Raw genomic sequence first — 22,239 nt, forward strand, 5'->3', positions numbered from 1 at the left:
TAAAGACATCAATGTTCTTGGAAAATGAAGAGAAATAGTTGAACTAAAAGTATAGACAGGAGAGAGAGGACTTCCAGGGTGAGTGAAGATGAGCAGCCATTTTATTTCATGGAAACTTTTGCTTTGGTTTGGAATAAACAGAAGAAGTCTCATAGAGGAAGGAGGATCCGATGGAGCTTTCGACAGCTGCACAGGCTTGCAGGATTAGTGCTATGGACCTGGACAGCAGGAGAGGCTGCACAGAGGCTGCATGGCATCTCTTGCAATCCCCTGGTACTGAGGGGAAAAGTCCCACTAGAGTGAAAGGCTTGCAACAAACACATGATGGCAGGGTCCCTCCCTGCTCCATCTATAGGAGAAGAAAGGCAGATTGCATCTAGCAAACCCACATCCCAGCCACCCCTGCTCACTTCTGAGCAGATTGAGATGTTCAGCCCTTCCCACGATCTGCCTAAAAGAGGAAAGGACAAACACTCACGCGAAAACTAATAGAAACTTTATTTGGTTGTTTGACATACAATTTGTATTTTGTACACAAACATCACCAACGATAAAAAATTGAGAGACATCCGAAGAGGCAGAAAATACAAACAGTAATAAATAGAAAAAATCGATAATAGAAGCAGACTCGCAGATGATTTAGATGTTGGATTTAGCTGATAAAGACTTTAATTAAACAATTTAAAAGAAAATAGAGAAAAAGATGAAAGAGTTAATGAAAGATGAACATTTCCAACAAATAAGAGTAATCTATTATAAAAAAGAATCAAATGAGTCTTTTTGTATTGTGTATATATAAACATCTAACTATATTAGTAATTTATTAAATGTAAGTGGCCTAAACACTATACTGACTGGATTTCAAAAAAGATCCAAATACATGCAGTTTATGTGAGACACAATTTATATTTAAGGACAAAGAAATGTTAAAAGTCAAATGATATTAAACAAGATAAAACATGCCAATTCCAAACAAAAGAAAACTAGTGTGACTATTTCATATTAGAGAGCATAAGCACTGAGGAAAAAAGGATTACAATAGACAAAGAGAGACATTTCGTAATGACAAAAGTGTCAATTCAACAAACATAGATTTGTACATGCCCATAAGATAGCCCCAAAATATATAAAGCAAAAGTTGACAGAACTAAAGGAGATATAGACCAATTGATCATCACAGTTTTAGAGACAAGCATACCTCTCTTGGTAACAGATAAAGCAAGGACATTTTTAGTGATGTGAACGATACCATTAACCAACTTAACCTAATTGACATTTAAAGAATGACAAAACAAAACCTGCAGAATGTACCCTCATTTCAAATGCACTTGGAACACTCATCTAGATATACCACATTCTGGGCCTTAAACAAAACACTACAAATTAAAAGGCGGAAATAACACAGTGTGTAATCTTGAACCATGATGAAACTAAACTGGACATGAGTAACAGAAAAGAAACAAAAAAAAACTAGAAAATCTCTCAAATATTTGGAAATTAAGAAACACAAATAAGGCCGGCCGTGGCTCACTTGGGAGAGCCTGGTGCTGATAACACCGAGTCAAGGGTTAAGATCTCCTTACCGGTCATCTTTAAAAGAAAGAAAAGAAAAGAAACACAAATAATCCATAGGTGAAAGAAATCAGAAGGGAAATTTTTGAAAATGTTTTGAACTGAATAGTATGAAAATATGGCATGTCATTACTCAGAAACAGCTAAAGTAGTGCTCAGAAGGAAATTTAGGGCTTAAAATACACATACTACAAGAAAGGATAACTGAAACTAATTCTGTAACTCTCTCTGTCAACGAATTAGAAAAAAATGTGCAAATTAAGTCCCAAATGAGTAAAAGGAAAGAAATAATAAAGATGAGAGCAGAAATTAACAAAAATATGAAGCAGGCAATCCATGAGCACAAATACCACAGAACCGGAGCTATACACTGAGCATACGTGGTCATGTAAATGACTGTGCCGCCAGCTGTGGTCCCTAAGTGTGGACTTTGGAAGCAATCAACATACTCAATGCTCAGCTTAGACAAGTTACTTTCTGCACCTCAGTTATTTAATCCATCAGAGTTGCAAGGAGGATTTAACTCAATCATATATTTCAATCACCTAGCATAATACCTGTTTAGCATTTTTAGCATGTGTGAATTTCTTCCTTTCCTTCTTTTCTTTCCCTTTTGAAAGAAATTATCCAGTTGAACAGGTTGATTAATAAGACCTGTCTAGACAATCCTAAATGTACAGTCAATTCAGTCCGCTGATTCAAAGTGAATCAATTAAATCAAATATTCAAACCACAAAATAAGTTTGAATCATCTCTCCAGTGTTCTCAAAGAATTTCCATGTTTAGAAACGACCATAGAGACAATTACAGAAAAGCCACACACAGGGCTACACAAACCCTAATCTACAAACTACAGGCCATTGTACCATCTTTTGAATAGACTGTCCATTTTAATCAGTCTAAAAGCAGCAACATTCAAACAATGACACGCTTTTCTGGTTTTGTTATATTCTTCCCAAAATATGAATGTGCTGTACACAAGATCTCAATCAACAATGAATCAGATTAACCCTTGGAAAACTCATTTATGCCCCTTATTCATAAATGCAGAATATATGTATGTCAAAATGTACCTAATTCCACTTCGACATGGTTAAGCTTTGGTCCAAGAAGAACTGGATTTACAGTACTGTGAACTAAAAGTGAAAAAAGAAAAGAAAATGGGTTAGTCTTGCCGTGAGCTTCTCTGAGATGAACATCTCTTATAACATGCTCATGCCACGTAACAAAGACTCTAACAGTCACAGCACCACATTTACTTGAGTCCCATTTTCGTTAACTAGAGGTGACAGCTCATATTGCTTGTCGCTTCACTTTCCATCAACTCCGCACTCACAGAGCTGTTGAAAGCACCTTGAATCTGGTTTTATCTCAAATCCATGGCCTCTGTCCACTGCGGCTAAAAGTCAGAGGAAGACGTCCATCCAGGGAGACTGCTGTGTATCCCGAGATGACCAAACTCGCGGGACTTAGGAGGCGCACAGTGAGTGGGAGGCGCCTTTGTGCTCCGCCGATTCCCTCCATCTGTCCTCCTCAACTCCTCACTGAGAGGTTATGGGATACGGGGCTGAGACTAGGCTGGGACAAGCAAGACTCTCAGGCACCGACCAGACCCTTGCAGGACACTGAGAGGAGTGTCACTACAATACTGTGCCCTGGGCACCTCCCTTGTCTTGTCCCAGTCCCAGCTCTGCTGGGGAGTCCACACCTATAGGCCCAGTTCCACTTCTGTTCCTGAGTGACTTCTGACCCTTGCTGGGAGTACATAAATATTCTCTCCCTTAGCCCTCATCTAGAAATGCTTAGGAAGTACAGTGATTCCCCCTTATTTGTGGGGGATAGGTTCCAAAACCTCCAAGTCCTGGAAAAAGTCTTAGGTGCCTGAAACAACAGATCATGCCAAATCCTATGCATGTTACATTTCTTCCTATACAAACTTGTCTGTGATAAAATTTGAGGTGCAACAGTAAAATTAGCATGAATTTCCTTTTCCTTCGTCACAATTGCACAGATGGAAAATTCATTCTTACTGTAGATCTTCACAACCTCAGCAGAGGGTTTTTTTCCCCTATTAAGTTGAGAACTTTCACCTTTTCACTTACAGGAAGCACTTAACATCTTCTCTCTGGCCTACTCAAATTGCTAGCATCACTATTTTTGTGCTTTGGGGTCATTATGAAGTAAAATAAGGATGACTTGAATCCAAGCACTGCAGTACTGTGACAGCTGATCTGATCAAAGGTGGCTACTAAGTGCCTAATGGGTGGCAAGTGTCTACAGTGTGGCAAGGCTGGACAAAGGGTGATTCATAGCTCGGGCAGGATGGAGCAGACCCTGAGAGATCTCATGATGCTACTCAGCATGGTGCCCGTTTAAAAAGTGATGGAAGTTTATTTCTGGAATTTTCCATTTAATATTTTCAGACCATGGTTGACCACAAGTACCTGAGACCATGGAAAGTGAAACAGTGGATGGGCGGCGGGGTGAGTGGGTGGAAACTACTGCAAATCATCGCCCAGCAACCTCCTACTAAATGCTACAGTACAGCCTAAGGCAGCTGATAACCACAGAACACCGGGAGCAACTATAGTTATGTATTTAAACCGCTACATAGTTAAGGTATCCTTAGCTCTGTTACCAGCATTGATAACTTTCCTCATGACCTCAACTGCTCCCTTCTAGCACACCTGGTGCTTCTGGGGGCGTTTCCAAGCAAAGTCCAGAGCAGCCCTCCTGGGGCTGACAGGTGCTCAGCAAAGAGAAAGCCAGGGCCTGTGGGAGGACAGTGTGACTCCGCGCTCCTGCAGCACCTGTGCCTCGTTCAGAAACTGCAGGACTAGGGTGAGGAGCAGAAAAGGCAGCGGGGGAGCATGTGGGCAAGAGCAGGAGAATGAAACCCGCACAGTGGAACCCCAGAGGGAGTCACACCTGGGTTCTGCCGGGATTCAGACTGGATAAGCCTGTGATGCTGGTGGATAAGCAGGAGGAGCTGAGATGTAGCCAGAGAATGAACGAACTCTCAGGTCTGAGAGTATGGAGGAATGTGAGCTGGATTCAAGGACAAAGGGGCAGGAGGAGATTTTTGTGGAATGGGAGAAGTTGCTACTGTCTTTCTCTGGATCCATTTTTTCCCCCTAGAAACTTATGTGGAGAGCTGGGAAGGCATCCCCAGTAAGGGACGCTAACACTCAGTGTGTCTAGTAATGCTCAGATTATATCACTGGAAACCCAGATCAGCACTGGGTTTGTATGACTGGTATAAAGTGAAGGGACAGTCCCATCTGAGGTAACAGAAGGAAGACAGCACCTTGGTGTATGCTCCTGGCATGACTGGTCTACCTATAAAGCCAGCATCGCAGGGTCAAAATGGCACAGAGATTGCAGCAGCAGGAGGAGGTGTGACCAGATCAGCCAGAACATGAGACAAGGAAAGTGTAGATGCCACGTGGGAGTTCAAGGGGCTGTGATTCCTGAGCATGGGCTGAGGCAATGGTGCTCCCCACGCAGCAGCTGAGAGATCTGTGTCCACGAGCGCAGGTGAGCTGCAATGAGACACAGCATGGACAAGGTGGGAGCTCAGAGGTCCACTGTCCTCACACGGGTCACAACACCTCCTGTCTATCAACTCCAACTACAAGCTCTAGCGTTTAGTAGGCTGGTGGCAAACTGTACCAAATCCAAAGGAAAATAGCCAAGATGGTGAAGAGTCTAGAGTTCTTGTTGCTGTTTGAGGTATAATCGAAGGGATTGTTGCTGCCTCAATAATTCACTCAACAGACATGTAATGCGCACCTGTGATGCGCCAAGTGCCAATTGCAGGTATGTGAGATGCAAAGGTAAGGAACAGATCAATCCCTTCCTTCCAGAAACATCTCAGTTTGCTGACAGAGACACACACGTAATCCAGTTCTGACTGCAATCAGAGGCACAAGCAAGAGGCTGTGGGGGCCACAGAGGAGGAAGGACGTTGGAGCTGAGTCCTGGAGGAGGCAGTCAGCATTCTCCGAGTGGACAAGGACATAAGATGAGCGCCTCAGGTGGCTGTGCGCAGCTGTGTGGGCACGTGGGAGGTGGCAGGGGATGGGACGCCAGAGCTCTCCATGTTCCTGGCCCCATTCCAAAGCCTCACACATGCTGACTTACTTGCCCTCAAACCAACCCTTGAGGGATGGTCCATGGCACTGATGAGGAATCTGAGGTGGAGAAACGCTAGGTGACTTAACTCACCCGAGGTCACAGCCCCGCAGATCTGTTGTGGGGATCGTATGAGATGACTCAACTAAGGTACCTGTGCAATCCCTGGTCACAGTACACACTCTTTGATTAGTGGCATTCTTATTGCTTCTTCGAAGAAGGAAGAATAGAGCTGCTGGTGGGCTGAAAGCAAAGATGGGTGGTTGGGACGAAGAGGACACAGGTGCCTCGCCACAGGTGACGCAGGGCGCTGCAGCCCGCAGCTGTTGCTGACTGAGTCATCCCCATAGGCCGTACAGTCTCCAGGGGGATGGAAAAAAGTCAGGGCGCATAAGCCTCCTACCTTCACACAGTGAGAGGAGCTGTCATTTTAAGAAAGGACCAGACTTCATGTGAGAAGTTACTGAGGACAAACAAAAGCCCGTGGGTGGAAACTGGAAGAAGGTATATTTGGACTTGATGGGAAAAAAGGCTTTTCGACAATCAGATATTAATATCTGGACTAAGCTGCTGTGTGATTTGGTAATTTCCCTGGTAGTTCCCAAGGAGGGAGAGGATGATCAGTTACTGCCTGTGCCATGTGAAGGATGTCTTCACTGGGTACGACCTCTAAGGTCCCGTCACTCTGAAATCCCAGGCTTCTGCTTTCCCATTACCCACAGTCTGGGTTCATGGCACAGCAGACCCTCAGCCACATCCCCTTCTTGCCAGGGGGCTCCTTATTCTGTCACCCGGGCCCTTCCCCAGCACGTCCTGCCCGCTGGTAATGCTCGTCCTCCAAGACCCAGCTCGGATGGAGCCTCCCGCATCTGTCCTTCCTCCAACGTCTTACCGCACCCTTAAGGCCTCAAAAGATGACACCAATTCACAGAAGTGTCCCTCGATGGGGCTTACTGCCTCTCCTGATTATGATCAGATTACAGTACAGGAGAGTATGTTACTCACTCTATTTCATATTCCCCTGTGTCCTTGCCTCCCAGTACTAAGTACACTTTATTGGGTACAGACGTCCTCAATAAACACTTCATGATGAAAAACGTTAGCTTAACAGCAAAAGATTTCTCAATTGGCTCAAATCCCAAATAAGACATAGAGATCTGAGTCATGTGAGATTCACCCACATAAACTTTCATTTGCTGCCCCCCCAATTTTTTTCAGCCAGGTGGATGGATGCCAAAATAAAGATTTTGACCCTTATATTTGGACTAGTGGTGTGGTCACAACCCCAGCAAAGTGGCCTATCAACTTCTATGCTGCTTTAGAAGAGAGAAAAATTCCATTTTACTGAGATACATTTGTTTCTTCCCAATTCTGAGATTTTTCTTACCTTTAACTATTGTTATATTGAAGGTTTTGGTGATGTTAAATGGTTTTCCATTAAGAAGAAGGAAAAACATGCAGGAGTAGTACCCCTGGTCTTCAAACTCGGCATTCTTCCGTAGCAGTGGGTTTGCACTGTTCTCAGATAGCTTTTTGTAGTTCTGTTTCCAAGAAAGTAAGTTAAAAGACTTTAAGTAAAAGCAGTATTTATATCACAATCATTCACATTTTTTAAAATTAAAGATTTTTTGAGAAAAAAAGAAACAGAATGTAAACCAGCAATTTCCTACTAAATATCCCAGTGCTGCCACTGGGGCGATGAAATGCAGCCCCATTAATGCCGTTCTTATTGTCATTATTAATACATGCTGGGAAATAGAACATAGCAGCTTTCGTCATTTTCTTTTAAACTCTTTTACACAGACACAGACACACGCGTCCACACAGAAAACACTACAGCAATAAATTCCTGCTTGCATCATGACTCTGCTTCGTAACACTCTCAGTTCAATTCCATGTACTCATGACTGCCCATCCTGGGTTCAGGTCACGGGGTGGGAGCAGAATTACCCAGAGAGCTGAGTATATAGCAGCTGCTGATCCCGCCTGGTGTCCTGCACCAGAAGGCAGTGAACAGACCAGAAGTGCATCAAGATTATCCAAATCCATAGGCACATTCGAAAGCCTCTCTCACACAATTTCCAGATACATCACAGGAATTGGTAATAATAATAATAATAATAAAGCCACTTTCTTCAATCTAGCCATCAGTCACTTACAGGTTGGTCCTGAAGCAATCCGGATGGGAAAACAAGAGCTGAATGGCTGTCCTTGACTGCTCGAAACTGTTCCTGCAAATTCCACACAAGCAGAGCCCCCTGCCCACACTTCTCCCTCAAAACTGGCCAAAGCTGCTGGCCACTGGAGACAAACCCAGAAGGTGCCTCGAATGGGCCTGCAAACCACCCATATGTGTTCCTCCTATCAGTAATTTTTTATGTCACATTTTATAAACCCAAACTGATATTTTCAAGATATATAAAAAATATCAGAAACTTCATATTCATTTCCAGCCAGCAGTTTACTGATTTTGCTTCCTTGATCCCGTTCCCTCAGTTAGTTCGTGATCAGTCAACAGACTTAGAGTGTGTAGCACTGTGGTCAATTATTTAGCTAAAAATATGCTCAGCATGTTTATTTTCTAAATTTAAATATCTGCCTATAGGGATTTCTCAAAACCCAGAACACGGAACCTCACCAATTTACAGGTACTGTAAAACATTTGTGCATTCAACAGGAAATAGAGTCAAGTTGACTTGTGACTGCATTCAAGTGCTTAGAAAACATTTCAGATAAGAGCTCCCTGAGAAATCACAGGTCAACAGCATTCCAGCAAAAGGCACGAACAAGCTTCCAGAAAATCATCAGCAGTTGCTCCAACTTTCCCAAATCCTCCATTCAGAACACCCTCTCACAGACTTCAGTTTCCATGACAGAGTCATATTATTCAGATTTGTTCTTGTATAGAAATTATAAACTTTGTCTTGTGTACACACACAACACTGTATCCATACAGTGGATACAATCTCCACTGTATTGCATTGTGTGTATGCAATCTCCAAGCATTGCCTAAAAGAGCTCTTAACAATTCAACCAGTAAAAGATACACTGACAAAAGAAAATAGAGAAAATAAACAGGCTATCCACAAAGAAGCAATAGTGAGATGCAATAAATACATTAAAAAGTTTAATTTATCATTAAGATTAAAAATTGGGGAAAAAACACTAAATTTCAGAAAATTTTCATATCAGATTTTTAAACAGTCTAAAAGTGTTAGTTTCCAGTGTGCTGAAGGTGTGAGGAAAGAGGGATTCTTTCACCAGGTGTGGGGTTTTAAACTGGCGTAGCTCTGTGGAGACCATTTGATAATGTGGATCAAAAGCCATGAACATGCTCATAGCCTTTGATCCAGTAATTCTACACTTAAGGATTTTGTTGAAGGACAAATCATATAAACCCCCAAAGACTTATGGAAATAGTACTGGTTTCAGCCTTCAAGTAATAGCCCAAAATAGGAAACTCACAAATGTCCAATAACAAAGGGATCAGCTAGATGAAACCAGGCACATTCAAAATGGTATCCCATGCTTGGAGGAATGTTTTAAAGATGTGGAAGAATAATCACAATATAATTTTTAATGGAGAAAAGACACAAGCAATAAATTTTACCACTTTTTAAAAGTAGATGTTTACACACACAAAAACACACACACACAGTCTCTGGCTGGTGGGATTATTAGTGAGTTTTAGTTTCTTATTTATTTTTCCATCTTCCAATTTTATAAAATGAATTCATATATTCAGAAAAAATATGTACAATAGAGTTTTAAATTTTAAGTTCATATGACAGAAGTAAATAAAACTCCTTAAAGTAGCATTCCTAAAAATTAACTTACTGAAAGAGAATGAAAATGAAGAAAGATAGGGGAAAGAAAGACGTTATCTTTTACTGAACATATATATAATACAGGACAGCTCTGCACTACCTACATTTCATATTTGCTCTTTACAACAGCCCCATGACCACAGGCCAAGTGACCTATGTGGGATCAAACAGCTTATTTGCTATGAGACCAAAATGGTCCACAGCCATCACTTTAGAACTTTATTTTTTATAGCAAGTCTTAAGCTAAAATCATTACCTTGTACAATGATGTTCGGTTGACCAGTTTTTGACAGTAACTATTGTTACAGGTCATCTGCAAAGATCTTTTAACTTCCACTCTTCTACCAATTACTTGTTTTTCGGTAAAACAACTGTGTTTCTTCTGATGACATTTAATTTCCATTCCTGAGTATCATTTCTAAGAAATAAAGGTGTTCAGTCATTTTATAATTACTATAAAGACTTTGAAAATATTATTCATCTTCCATTTGTTAACCAATCCAATATTTATTTCCTAATTTCTGTTTAAAGAGATTCATTCATTGATGCCCAAACCCTGTTCCACCTCCACTTGGTTCAGAGCAGCAAATTTAACAACATTCATGGGGAGAGGGGTGAAAGAGGAAAACCTGAGCAGCCTACACACACACACACACACACACACACACACACACACCCTACTGCGGACCATACATTATGGATGTCAGAACAGTAAATGTATAAAATTTCAATGACCTTTGGGGATGAACAAGTTCAGAGATTCTTAGCCCAGGATGGGAGTGTGACTGGTTTTACGGAGTCTATAAACAAACTCCTGATGTTGTTTTCTGAATGTGTGTGTGTTTGCATTAGGCTTTATATTTCTCACGGCAGTTTATTCCAATCCCCTTCTCTTACTGTTGAGTAAACCAAAGTCCAGAGTTGCTGCCTCAGCATAACTGTATTAGCACTTTAAATGCCTTACTGAGCAAAAGTGAGCTCATGTAAATTTTACATTTGCTGTTCCTTCTGATCAGAAATTAGTAACCTAGAAGAAAAAAATTAATAGCAATTTTTGAAAAGAACTTTTTAAAGAGAAAAGGTTTGCAATCTGATGTTTGCTTACGCTGCACCTGTGATACATAGATCCACAGACTAAATGCAACAGACATGTGTCGTTAAGTTGCCCTGTGTGCCTGATGAATTTGTGCCCGCCTTAGGCTCTTCCAGGTCCCGTTTAAGCCTACCATAGGGTGGAAGGAAGCAAGACTAGCACTCACTGAGTTCCAGGCATCGTACCATGTGTGTGCGAGGGAGATGAGTATTTTCCTTCTGTTCAGGTGGGAAAGCTAAATCTCAGAGAGGTTCACTACTCGCCCAAGGTCACACACCTGTTATGAGATGGGACCAAGAAGCAAATACACATCCGTGTGGCCTCAATGGCCAGGAGTGCTTTGCACAATACTAGGTCTTCACAATCCTTATAGTCTGTGGTCAGGGCATGAATTTACACAAGACTGGCCAGGACTGGAAAGGGTGGCCGGCTGTTGTCATGGTTAATTAAAGGCAGTGTCCATGGAGCATCATAGAGCTACCGGGCCCTTGAAAAGGATTCAGAATCCCACTGACAGCATCCTCTTCTCAAGTGTGTTTGTAAAGTTTCCCCGACTTCAGTCTCCCTGAGCTGGAGAGGGACATATTCCAGATCTCTCTCACCTGTTGCCTATGAGGAATAGGATGCATGTATGTTCCCATCCTGTCCAATCGTATTGTTCTCTAATTCTGCAGTCTTCAATTCTTAACACTAATAAATTCCTACAGACTGAGTACGTACAGGACACTGCACTAGGAATACTGAAACAAGCACTACAACAAACCAAAGTGCTACTGAGGGCCTCAAAGGCTGGTGTGACACTAAGGCCAACTGACCCACGGCTGTGACCACCAGTTTCCTGCTCCATATGAGAGCCACCTCGGGCCTGTGCAGAAAGGGTTTAAGGAGTTCTAGCCCCTTACCAAGCCACACTTGCTGCATGTCAGCCTGGGATCTGGTTATTAGATTTCTGCAGGTGCTTTCTCTCTACGTTCATTTCCTCACCTCTAGCATAAAAAAAAAAACTCTCTCTCCTGTATCCCCTTCCATCTTAGTTGATTTTCTTCTTAAAATCTGATGTGACAGAGATTTTTCACTGCAGGATTAAAGTCTCAATATCCAGAGGCATTTGATTATTAACAATGGACTCCTAAAAAATTAAAAGATTACAGTTCTAATGATTCCATGCATAGGGTCTGGTCATTGAGTGACCCCACACCAAACAACAAAGGCTTACTCACCTGAGCAGGAACACACACACACACAGCAAACACGGGATCCTGCTTACTAACTGCACTACAAGTGTACTTCAAAAAGTTTGTGGGGGGAAGAAAACAGAATTAAATGATGATACAAATTTTTCCACGATTTTTTTTTGAAGACCCCTCATATATGTGAAGATGTATGTCCTGTGTTCCTGGGTGTCCAAAACAACCTGCTCCCACATAGCATGCCATCCACTTACCACATCATTGGAAAGCTGTTTTTCCCACCATCCCTGCATCCTCACAGCACTCGTCTGTCGTCAGCACCCTTCAGGGCCATCACCAAGGCCACTCTGAGCCTCGTTCTTCTGGCCCTCTCCTACCCACCACCCTGTGACTGCTGACCTCCACCTGACAGTTCCACTTGTACTTCCGAGCCCTCTTCTACTCTCTACTCTCATCTCAGAAAGACAGTTTATGCCGTGTCTGTACCATCTCCACGTGACGGTCAGTCATAGATGACCGGTTCTTCTCCCCAGTTTGTAATTCCTCCCCTATCCAGAATGCTCTGATTCTTAAAATCAGGCCTTTATTCATTTACTCCATTGGTGATTCTTCCTCAGCTTGCTGTGAAAAGACCCAGTTGTGACCCATTTCTGTAATCATCTCTCTTAAAAGGTCACGTAAAACTTACTGGATTTTTTAAAAGTTCTTTCACTTCTTTTGACTCCTGGGAGTTGTTATATATAAAAACAAACATGACCTCATTTTGTGCAAAACCACAGGACTGACATCGAGGTTTCACTGTGATATCTGTATTTCACTCCGCTGTCAGCAGCATGGCTGATAATGATCAGGACACTCCAGAGATGCTTCTAGAAGAAACCTGCTACATCTGACAGCACACATCACCACTCAGCTGGCCCAGAGCTGTTTTCTACAGGTCAATCCCAAATCTCTATAAAAATACATACATATATGCATACATACATATGTGCACAGGTACGTACATATAAAAGAGAACCAAGGTCAGAAATAGTCTTTGATGCATTCAGTAGACTGCTCTCATTTCACAGAAGAAACACTTCTGCCAGCAGGGGCTATGTCATCAGTAGACTGCAAAGCCCTTCCTGTCCCCCTCCCCCCAGCACTATCCCTGGCTATGGGTTTGTGATTGGCTGCCAAAGACACACCTCCTCCACTAGCACCATCACCTGGCACCCTAAAAACTAGACTAAGATGTGTCTATGTTAATCCCATCCCTCCTTCCCAGTCTGAAAATGCCACCCAGAGAGCTGACACTGCTCCACCACCTCTACACTACATGTAATACCATTGATTTCATTGACCAGGGGATCTAGAACAGGAGCAGCTGAATTTTAAAACTGACTTTCATTCCATCTTCACTTATCACTGACAAAGATCTCCTAAAAGCAAATCCTATTAAGGTAATCTCCTTTCATTAAGATCACTAAGAAATTAAACATAGGCTATTATTTTCAATAGTGAAGTATTGTTTCATGTTGTGGAAAGAGTGGGAGAGAAATTAATGCATGATTGCTTGACCTTTCTGATTAATGTATATTTGAGTTGCTGAACAAAGGCCAAGAGTGCTATGAAATATATTAAAACAAAGGGCTACTCACCCCATTTGGAAAAAGTAAGATCCCCTGTCATCCAGCTCAGCTGGCCAAAAGTCCAGAATGCAATTGTGCAAAGTAATTCTGGGTGAACTGCTTGGGTTTAGCTCAACACATCCATGGGATTTGCTACTTTTGTACCGTCTTATGGTGGTTGTTTCATTCTCACGTGCAGATGAAAATAAGCAATATTTCAGATGGAAAGGTTTCCCTTCAGCTGCAGTAATATAGGTATGTGAAGTACAAGTTTCTTCAAAACATTAGCAAAGTAAAACAAAAATCAAAAACAAAATAAAAAAGGTCATTGTTTCCTCTCCTACTGCACAAGGTGAAGAAGCAAGGTTAGCAAGACAGCTCTGAGAAATCTCAGACTCACGTTCCTGTGGGTTCTCTTATTTTAGATCAATTTGTCCAGCCCTAGGAGAGAGAAGCCATGTACAGAACATAAAGACAGAACTTCTGACAGCTCCTCCCAAACAGCAAGTATCAGAACTAAACCTACCATAGCTAGAAGACAGATAAATGCAGTGTTGTCTTTTAAAAGAAAATATTACACATTACAACTGGTTCATAAGGAAAGCCACAGAAGTCACAGTGCTGCCTCACCTACCCCGAAATACCCCAGCTAAGGAGTCTCCATGGAACAGAGAACAGGAAACCTGGAGAGCTTGGAGTTCTCCTTCTGATCAGATGTCTCACCTGCCCTGTGCTCACCAGCCAACTTAACCACTCCCTGGGCAGGTGCAGGAGGGTTAAAGGAGTGCCTGTGTAGCTCAGAGTGTAAATTTGTTATTGCTGTAGGTTACCATGTGGATGATCAAGAATTATTATGATATCAACCCAAATTCGGGTATCTATCTGTTCCCCTCTTTGAGAACACACACTCTGTCTCTCCCCCTCTCTCTCTCCCACTTTCTCAATTAACCCAGATACTCTGGCTTTGGAAAATTATCTGATCCTGTTCTACACAAGGTATGAGCTCATTCCCCTCCTTCTGCACTTCTGGTGTTCACAGTTGGCATTAATAGACCTTTCTCATATCCTGTCCCCCAGTGGCTCCAGGGGCCCTTCAACCACATTTTGAGAATGAGAATCTTTAAATTGACTAGAACATTTCCCTGACGATATGGACAAAATGCCCTCTCGATAGTTACAATTTATTTCTCAAAGCAACAGTCTGGTTTAAACTCAGTGTTATTAACCACAACATAAAGAGGAAATGCTCAAAGGGTAGAAGCATTCTTTGAAAACACAGATGTCAAATCTCAAAAGTGTGACAGTTAATGAGCCTCAGTCTTATGTTTGGTGGTTGTTATACATTCTCTCTTTTACATTTCAATGCTTCAACAGAAAAGGTGTGATACGTGTGTATATGTGGGTGTTAGTTTTAATTGACACTTAAAATTATAGTAAGTCATTGAAGTTCATTTATTTTCCTGTTTTACAGATAATATACTAAATTGCACAAATCACACAATATGTACACCTTGTGTCTGGATCCTTCTGCATGTCAATATATCTATGACAGGCATCCACGTTGCTGCAAGTAGCACTGATATGTTCTTTTCTCACTGTTATGTAATATCCAGTTGTGTAACCATTTGACAATTCATCCACTTATAGAATGGGTAGACATTGGGGATTTGGGTTATTAGACAAATGTCTATTGGAGATGTGAGTTATTTCCAGGTTCCCAGGTTTTGGTTAATCTTTTAAAAAAGCTTCTATAAACACTAATGCCTGTTTTGAGGGACATATCCACTCATTCCTCTTTGGAGGTAGTTATCATGTGAAAAAACCTAACGTGGCATATACACTGTCTAGGAACAGGTGGTTTGCAGTTGAAAGTCCACACTCCCTAGGCAGCTAATAGCTTCAGATATCTAATCTTCTGTTTAACACTAGAGGCTTTGTTGATTTATATAATGCTGGTTAGAAATGGTTTTTGATTGGAGAAATGAGTGGAATTCGAGGTGTGTGGATTTCAAAGTGCCGGAATAGGCACACTCATTCTTCCTTGAACGGGGTATTAAGACCCAACAAAAAACTTTGCCCTTTGGAGCAAAGTCTGTATTGGAAATTGTCATAATTTTGAACAGTTATAGGATGTTGTCACCTATGAATCCTACATATAGCATATTGTCCTGTCTGCCTAGAGTGAACCACTCATGAAAGGTGCTCTTCAAGCACCTAAAAGGAAAGGGAGCTGGGACCTCAGCAACCTAACATGACAGACTGTAGAGCTGTTTTTGTGCTTGAAACGCAATTTCATTGTAACCGGGGACAAGGATATTGGTATACGTTCATAGAACTTAGGACCTATGACACACATTCTCCCACATCTTGCTTTCTCACTCAGTAGCTTCTGAAAAATCACTGCAAACCAAGAAGAGAAGATCTTCCTCATTCGTTTAACATCTGGGTAGAATTGCATTGTATGAATCTCAACAATACATAAATCCACTTAAGTAAATATACCTCCAAACTGGACTTGAGTTATTTGAAAGTATCAATAGCTGAACTCTGCTATCTCTTCGGCAGTAATTCTCAAAGTAGGGAATATGGGCCCATGTGTTTCCCTCTCCCCGATAATAGACAAAGGCAAATTAACATTTGTGCTCCCACTTTCTTCTCCTAAGCCTAAGGAAAGCCTTTCTGTTCAATCATAGAACTCCTCTCCAAAGAATGAGGCCTCAGAATCCTTCTCAATAATACAAACAAAAAACTCCAAGCAGTCACTGCTAAGCTAACAAACTAAAATTGGTATTAAACACCTGCTATGAAGCTTACTTGAGCCTCCCTAATATACCCAGTGTCTTTCCCGGGTCCTCCTGCTGACTCTAGTTTTTCTTTAAGATCTGTGAGGTACCTTCCATCCACTTTTCTTCTTCCCCAAATAGTGAGATGAATCTTTGCCTTCCTCTTAGGAAGGAGATAATGTTTGTAAAACTTTCTAAAAACTAATAACAAAGATGGCTGTTACCTCCTCAGTTTCAAATAACATTAAGCAAATTTCATCTCAGACAAATGAAATTTATTTCAAGATACAAGTTTGTACATTCTGCGCTCTCTACATAAACTCTGCTGAATCTTTTCTTTTCCAGCAGTACCGTATGCATCTCCTTTACTGATCCTATTCCTATGAATCTTTTGTCCTCTATTCCAGGGACACCAAATAGTTGGCAACTTTCTAAAGGAAAATTTAAAATCACTAGTTTTAATAAGTTTGGCATCTTTAGTAGCCACCTCCATATTAAAAAAATAAATAACAACTTGATATTCTTTCTGGATTACTAATGATTACTAATGAAGTATGTTTCTGAATAATTGTAATCACTTACCTGAGGTGCTTATAAATACAAGTATCAAAAGTGTCAAGGGTAATTCTCTTATCATGCATGTTTAGGATTCTGCTTTAAACGGTTTCTCTGAAAAACAGAATACCACAGGTTAAGCCAAAGTTTTCAAACAAAAGCAAACCTGTCTTATGAAGGAGGCTTTAAAAAATCTTTTGACACACAGACTTTTAAAAAAGCAGCCCTGAATATTTTAATATCATTTAATATAGTCACCAATTCTCAGAACTTTCAGCCATATGGAATTACAAAATTTTAAGGGAATGAATTGCAGCTTTTGTAAGAAACCCCTAATAATGCAATTTTCTAATACAATAGAGCATGATATATTTTAGGCCTGGTCTACTAAATCTTGTCTCCAAGATCAAAGTTGAGGATAACACTGTTTCTAGAAAATTCTACTATTCTAAGAATAAATCATCTGTGACATACCAAGATATGTATGGCAGTTCTGCCTGTGTTGGAGTGTGTGTGTGTGTGTTCACACCAAAATGCTCATTATGATTTGTAATTAGATCTTCATCTGTGGGTTGAATTTTTAAAAATCCATTGTGCTTCTTCAGAATACAAGTCTCATAAGTCTAGGAAGTAAGTCTATTTTGCTCATCACTATGTCACTAAAATTCAGCCTAGTACACAGTAAGCACTCATTAATATTTGTTATTGAAGAAGAGGTGCGTGTTTGTGAGTGCATGTGTCCCCTCACACGCCCATTTGTGTTTATTTTAGGGAAATGGAGAAACAAGATGGCAGTGTCCTACACTCCAGACCCCTCCTTTACATTGACCATGACCCAGGGGAACTAAGGTCTGCATTGAACTTTGTTTGATCCCACTACTACCAAACCTTTGCCCTTGTAATTACAACTTTAGAGAGAACAGAGGAAGAATACTCAGTAGAGATCATTGACTCCTGAGTCCAAATACAAGCATGTGTCACTTAATGAGTGGGATACATTCTAAAAATGTGTAGTTAGGTGATTTTGTTGTTGTGCAACCATCACAGAGTATATGTATACAAACCTTGATGGCACAGGCTACTACACACCTAGGCTACAAACCTGTATGGCATGTTACTATACTGAATACTGTAGGTGACTGTAACACAGAGATAAGTGTTTGTGTATCTAAACATAGAAAAGGTAATGCATTGCACTATGATATTATGACAGTGACATCACTAGGCCATAGGATATTTCAGCTCCATTACAACCTTATTGGACCATTGTCATATATGTGATTTGCCGATGACCAAAACATTGTAATAAGGTGCAAGACTGTCTCATAAATAATCCCAGTGTTCCTTGCTTACTGCTCACCCAGCTGCTTCCAATGCACTGCACTCTGTCGCTGGGTGAAGAGTGCACAGGTGATGGAAGATCCTGGCTTCAAGGACACACAAACCTGGCTGCCATTGCAGTTTGAGCCCTGATGAGCTGTGCAGCCTTGAGCAAGGTACTTAAGTCTTAGGGCCTGTGTGCTTATCATCAGAACACAGAGGATAAGAAGGCCTCCCTCCCAAATTATTGGGGGATTAAATCCTCTAATGTTTTTGAAGACTTCCTGGGGAGACAGTAGCCTCTCAGCCCAGAATAATTCCCCTCTCGCCAACTGCCACTCACCTCCCATGCTAATAAAAGAACTGCTAATGCCCAGATACAGAATAAAATTTAATGGCACATAGCCAAATCATTTACATCAATTTCTGTGAACAGCATCACCAAATATTTGGTGAAATTTTCAAGAGATAATAATCAACAGTGTAAAGACAAAAGGGATAAGTATGTATGGAAAGTACCAACTGTTCATAATCAAATTAGAACAGGTCTATGGTTTGAAACCACCCCATCCCCACCACCCCATCCCTGCCACCCCCCGCCCCCCACATTTTATTATTAACTCTGTTGATTCTTTTATCTTTGGTAGAGCGGAAAGGGTTGTTTCCTTTATGTCACTCCTCTGGTTAAGGTTGTAAAGGGCACCACATTTAAAAAAAAATTCTCAAGATCTACCAACATATAAAGTTATTATGAGATCATTCAGCATTCTGACAAGCTAACTCAGAGTTTCACTATGAAACACGTTAAGATCCCAGTAACAAAAAGTAGCTGGTATTCACATATGTCTGTTTATGTGTGGACTTGTGCACACAAAATTTTTAATGTACTTAAGTTTTATGTTTGAACTTAAGATGTTAAGATTTTATTAATTAATTCATTTCCAGAAAAAGAGCTATTTTGAGAAATGTCACAGATATTTTAGCAAGCATTGATAAAATAGATGTAGGAAAATATAAATTTTAAATTCTTGCTTGTAGGAAATTTAGGGGGTATTTTGTAGTGTTATGTTTGATATCATTATTTTTTGCTTTTCCATAAATTCGTTTCTTCTTTTTTTAAATTCTTCTGATTTCTAAAGCAATATATGCCCAATGTCAGACATTTAGATAATGAAGACTGAAAGAAGAAAATAATCTCAACATGCATAATATTTTAGCATTTAACACATGCATAATGTTTTTTGTACTTTTTTACATTTTTAAATAATTAAGATGATGCTTAAATAATTTCATATTCTGTACTTCCACTTAATAGTACACAATGAGAATTTCCCTGTGTCACAAAATTTTCTTTGTTAACAAAATTTTGATTGCCACCTAATATTCCTTCACATGGATATATTATCACTTACAAGATGTATTGTATTATAAAATAACCCCATGACCATCTTCACATGTAAATCAGTAGGGCTCAGTGTTTTGCAGCATTGCCTCTGGGGCCAGCCTGTCTGGACCTGAATCCCTGTTCCATCCTTTACCAGCTGAATGACCCTGGGCAAGTCACTCGCCCTCTCTGTGCCTCAATTTCTTTATCCATAGAAGGGGGTAACAAATACGAACTCCCAGAGCTGATGTGAAAGTTAAGTGAGTTAGTGCCGCAAAGTGTCTGGTTGATAATAACAACCACTTAAATGTTAGCTATTATTATTTGTCTACATTTCTTATTATTTTCTTGGTGCTACTACATGGCAGTGCAGTGAATAAGTCAAAGAATACATTGTAAACATGACAAATGCATCCTGCCAAACTGCATTCCAGAAATGTTATAATAATTCATACTCCCTCCCTCAATAGCGCAAGACAGTATCCATCTACATACCGAGAAAGCATTGAACGCTCTTAGTTTTTAAATCTAATTAGGTAGTCAAATTGGAAAAATGATATCATTGTTTTTTAAATCTGCATTTCTTTTGTATAAATGAGGTCAATATTATTAGCCATTTCTCCATCATTCATTAAATAGTCTGTCTTTCCTTTCAGTTTGCTGATACTAGGTGATCATGTACAGATCCTCCCTGAGCGCTCCATGGAAAATCTGGCACAGCATGCTTGCCCACATGCAAACACGTGCACACATACACACACCCTCTCTCTCTCCTCTCCCATCTTGCTTTGTTTTTCTACTCACAGCATTTAACACTGACAGATATTCACTTATGTGTCTGCTTGCTTGTTTATTTGCTGAATTAATTAATGCATTAAATCCATAACAAATATATAGTTTGGAGTCTAGGTGATCATTTGATCCATTGGCACATCTGCATAATTTTCTACTTTTTAAATGCTTTTTAAATCATGGCATCCCGAAAGTATGTTTTAACAACTGACATGAAGTATAGGGCAGTAGTTCTCATCTGGAGCTTGGAAAAAAAATGATGCCTGGGCTCTTGCTAGCCATCTGGAATACAGCCTGTGCACCATGAGTCCTCAAAACTTCCCCCAAAAAGTTCTCCTCTAAAAATTATATAACCTAGGGTAAAGGTCAGACACAAGCTGACCACTCTCCCTGGCAATCAAGGTAGTGCAGCATAAGGCCCTTTCAGAGCTTCCACATGGTCATCTCCTGAGCCCCGGATTCTGCCCAGCTGCCCTTGTTTACAGACTCCATCCTAAGGAGACTGACTGCTCTCTAGAAAAAATAATTCAAAGAAACCCAGAGACATTAGGCCACTTCAAAGCCCTTTCTCATGAGGCATCTGAAACTCAAGGAGGTGAAACGACTAAGCCCAGATTCTAGCTAGTTACACTGACTCACACATAAACCGATGTAGACTGCCTCAGTGTAAACCTCTCATTAGTAAAACACATCATCAAGCACGTCCTAGGATTAACTACCTTGATGAAAATCGTGGCACCAGTGATTTTTTTCAGTGTAATTCTTTCTCTGCCATGTTTTATGCATTGGTGTTTTACTCAGCCTGCAAGATGATAAACCAACCAAATTCAGATGGAAAAAATGATCTTGTACACACACGCGCACTTCCACTCTAAGGAAGAAAAATGTGTGTGGAATTTGGTCTCTCACCTCTAAGGACAGCAACATCATTGCCACCTTGTGGTCCTTCACACAAGTGTCTGTTATTATTATCCTTATGTTTCCCCCCAAATCTGCCTATGCATGTGCTGCTCCTGCACCATCCCCACTTCTGCCAGCCACCAGGTTCCCAAGTCCTTGTAACCTGGCTCAATATTTGTCATTTCAAGGAAGATTTCCAACTGCTACTTCTCAAACAGCGTGTGCCCTTGTCCAAGCCCACCCCACAAGGGTGTCCCCATCACTCCTGGACCGGATCCCACTCTCGAGTGCTGTTGTGGAAGGCAGGATCCTGCCTTTCTGTTCTGTGTTCCCAGACCAGTTGCTCTCAGCCTTAGTACATGTGTTTGTGCTTGGGTGGAGTGGGGCATGATGTCCCCAGAACCTGCACAAACCCAATAACCCAATTCCCCGAATTTATCCTTCCAGCCCATCCAATGCCCTCAGGTTGAGGGGTGTGCCCCAGACATTGGGCCACAGCCTGCCCAGATCCCAAGGCTCCGCGGAGACCCTGTATGGCCTGTGAGAGAACGCACCATCACAAGTCTGATTGCCTCCATGCCTCTGGGCCTGGGGCCGTCAGGCCAACACCCAAATCCGAGCTAGGACTGCACCTCCCAGAACTTCTGGGACATGCCACCAAAGACTGATGCCGCCTGGGCTCAGAGGTCCCCACTGTGACCATCAACAAGACTGGACCCAGGCTAAATATGGAGGTGGCAGGTAAGCTGATGTCTTTTTTCTCGATACAAGGGCCACTTTCTTGGTTCTTCCTGAACATGTAGGACCTTTGTTCCCTTCCTCAATCTCTGTTATGGAGGTAAATGGCCAAATTAACAAACCTACGATAAATAACTCCACCATTAGCCTGTGTCATACAAGACACAGCTTTCGCTCATTCTTTCCTGGCCATGCCTACATGCCCCACTGCTATAACAGTGCAAGACCTACTCACTCAGCTACACACAACCTTAACCCTACACCCACCGAAGACATTAACACATAATCTCCTTTTCCTCACACAGGGAGAATCCCAAAATTCTGTCCCACCTACTACTCCT

The 22,239-nt window shown here is 41.2% G+C and overlaps 1 protein-coding gene across 1 annotated transcript in view; it reads right to left on the reverse strand.

The window, feature by feature from the left end:
• The window catches only part of IL18R1 (interleukin 18 receptor 1), a 34,623-nt gene extending 12,810 nt beyond the window's left edge, over positions 1–21,813 (reverse strand). The window contains 3 exon segments of the mRNA XM_063077837.1: positions 2,646–2,708; positions 7,094–7,247; positions 21,793–21,813. Of these exon segments, the coding sequence (XP_062933907.1) occupies positions 2,646–2,708; positions 7,094–7,247; positions 21,793–21,813 (238 nt within the window).
• Between the last annotated feature and the right edge of the window lie 426 nt (positions 21,814–22,239).

This window comes from Cynocephalus volans, chromosome 14 (assembly GCF_027409185.1).
Source record: "Cynocephalus volans isolate mCynVol1 chromosome 14, mCynVol1.pri, whole genome shotgun sequence".
In the NCBI taxonomy this organism is placed as follows: Eukaryota; Metazoa; Chordata; class Mammalia; order Dermoptera; family Cynocephalidae; genus Cynocephalus; species Cynocephalus volans.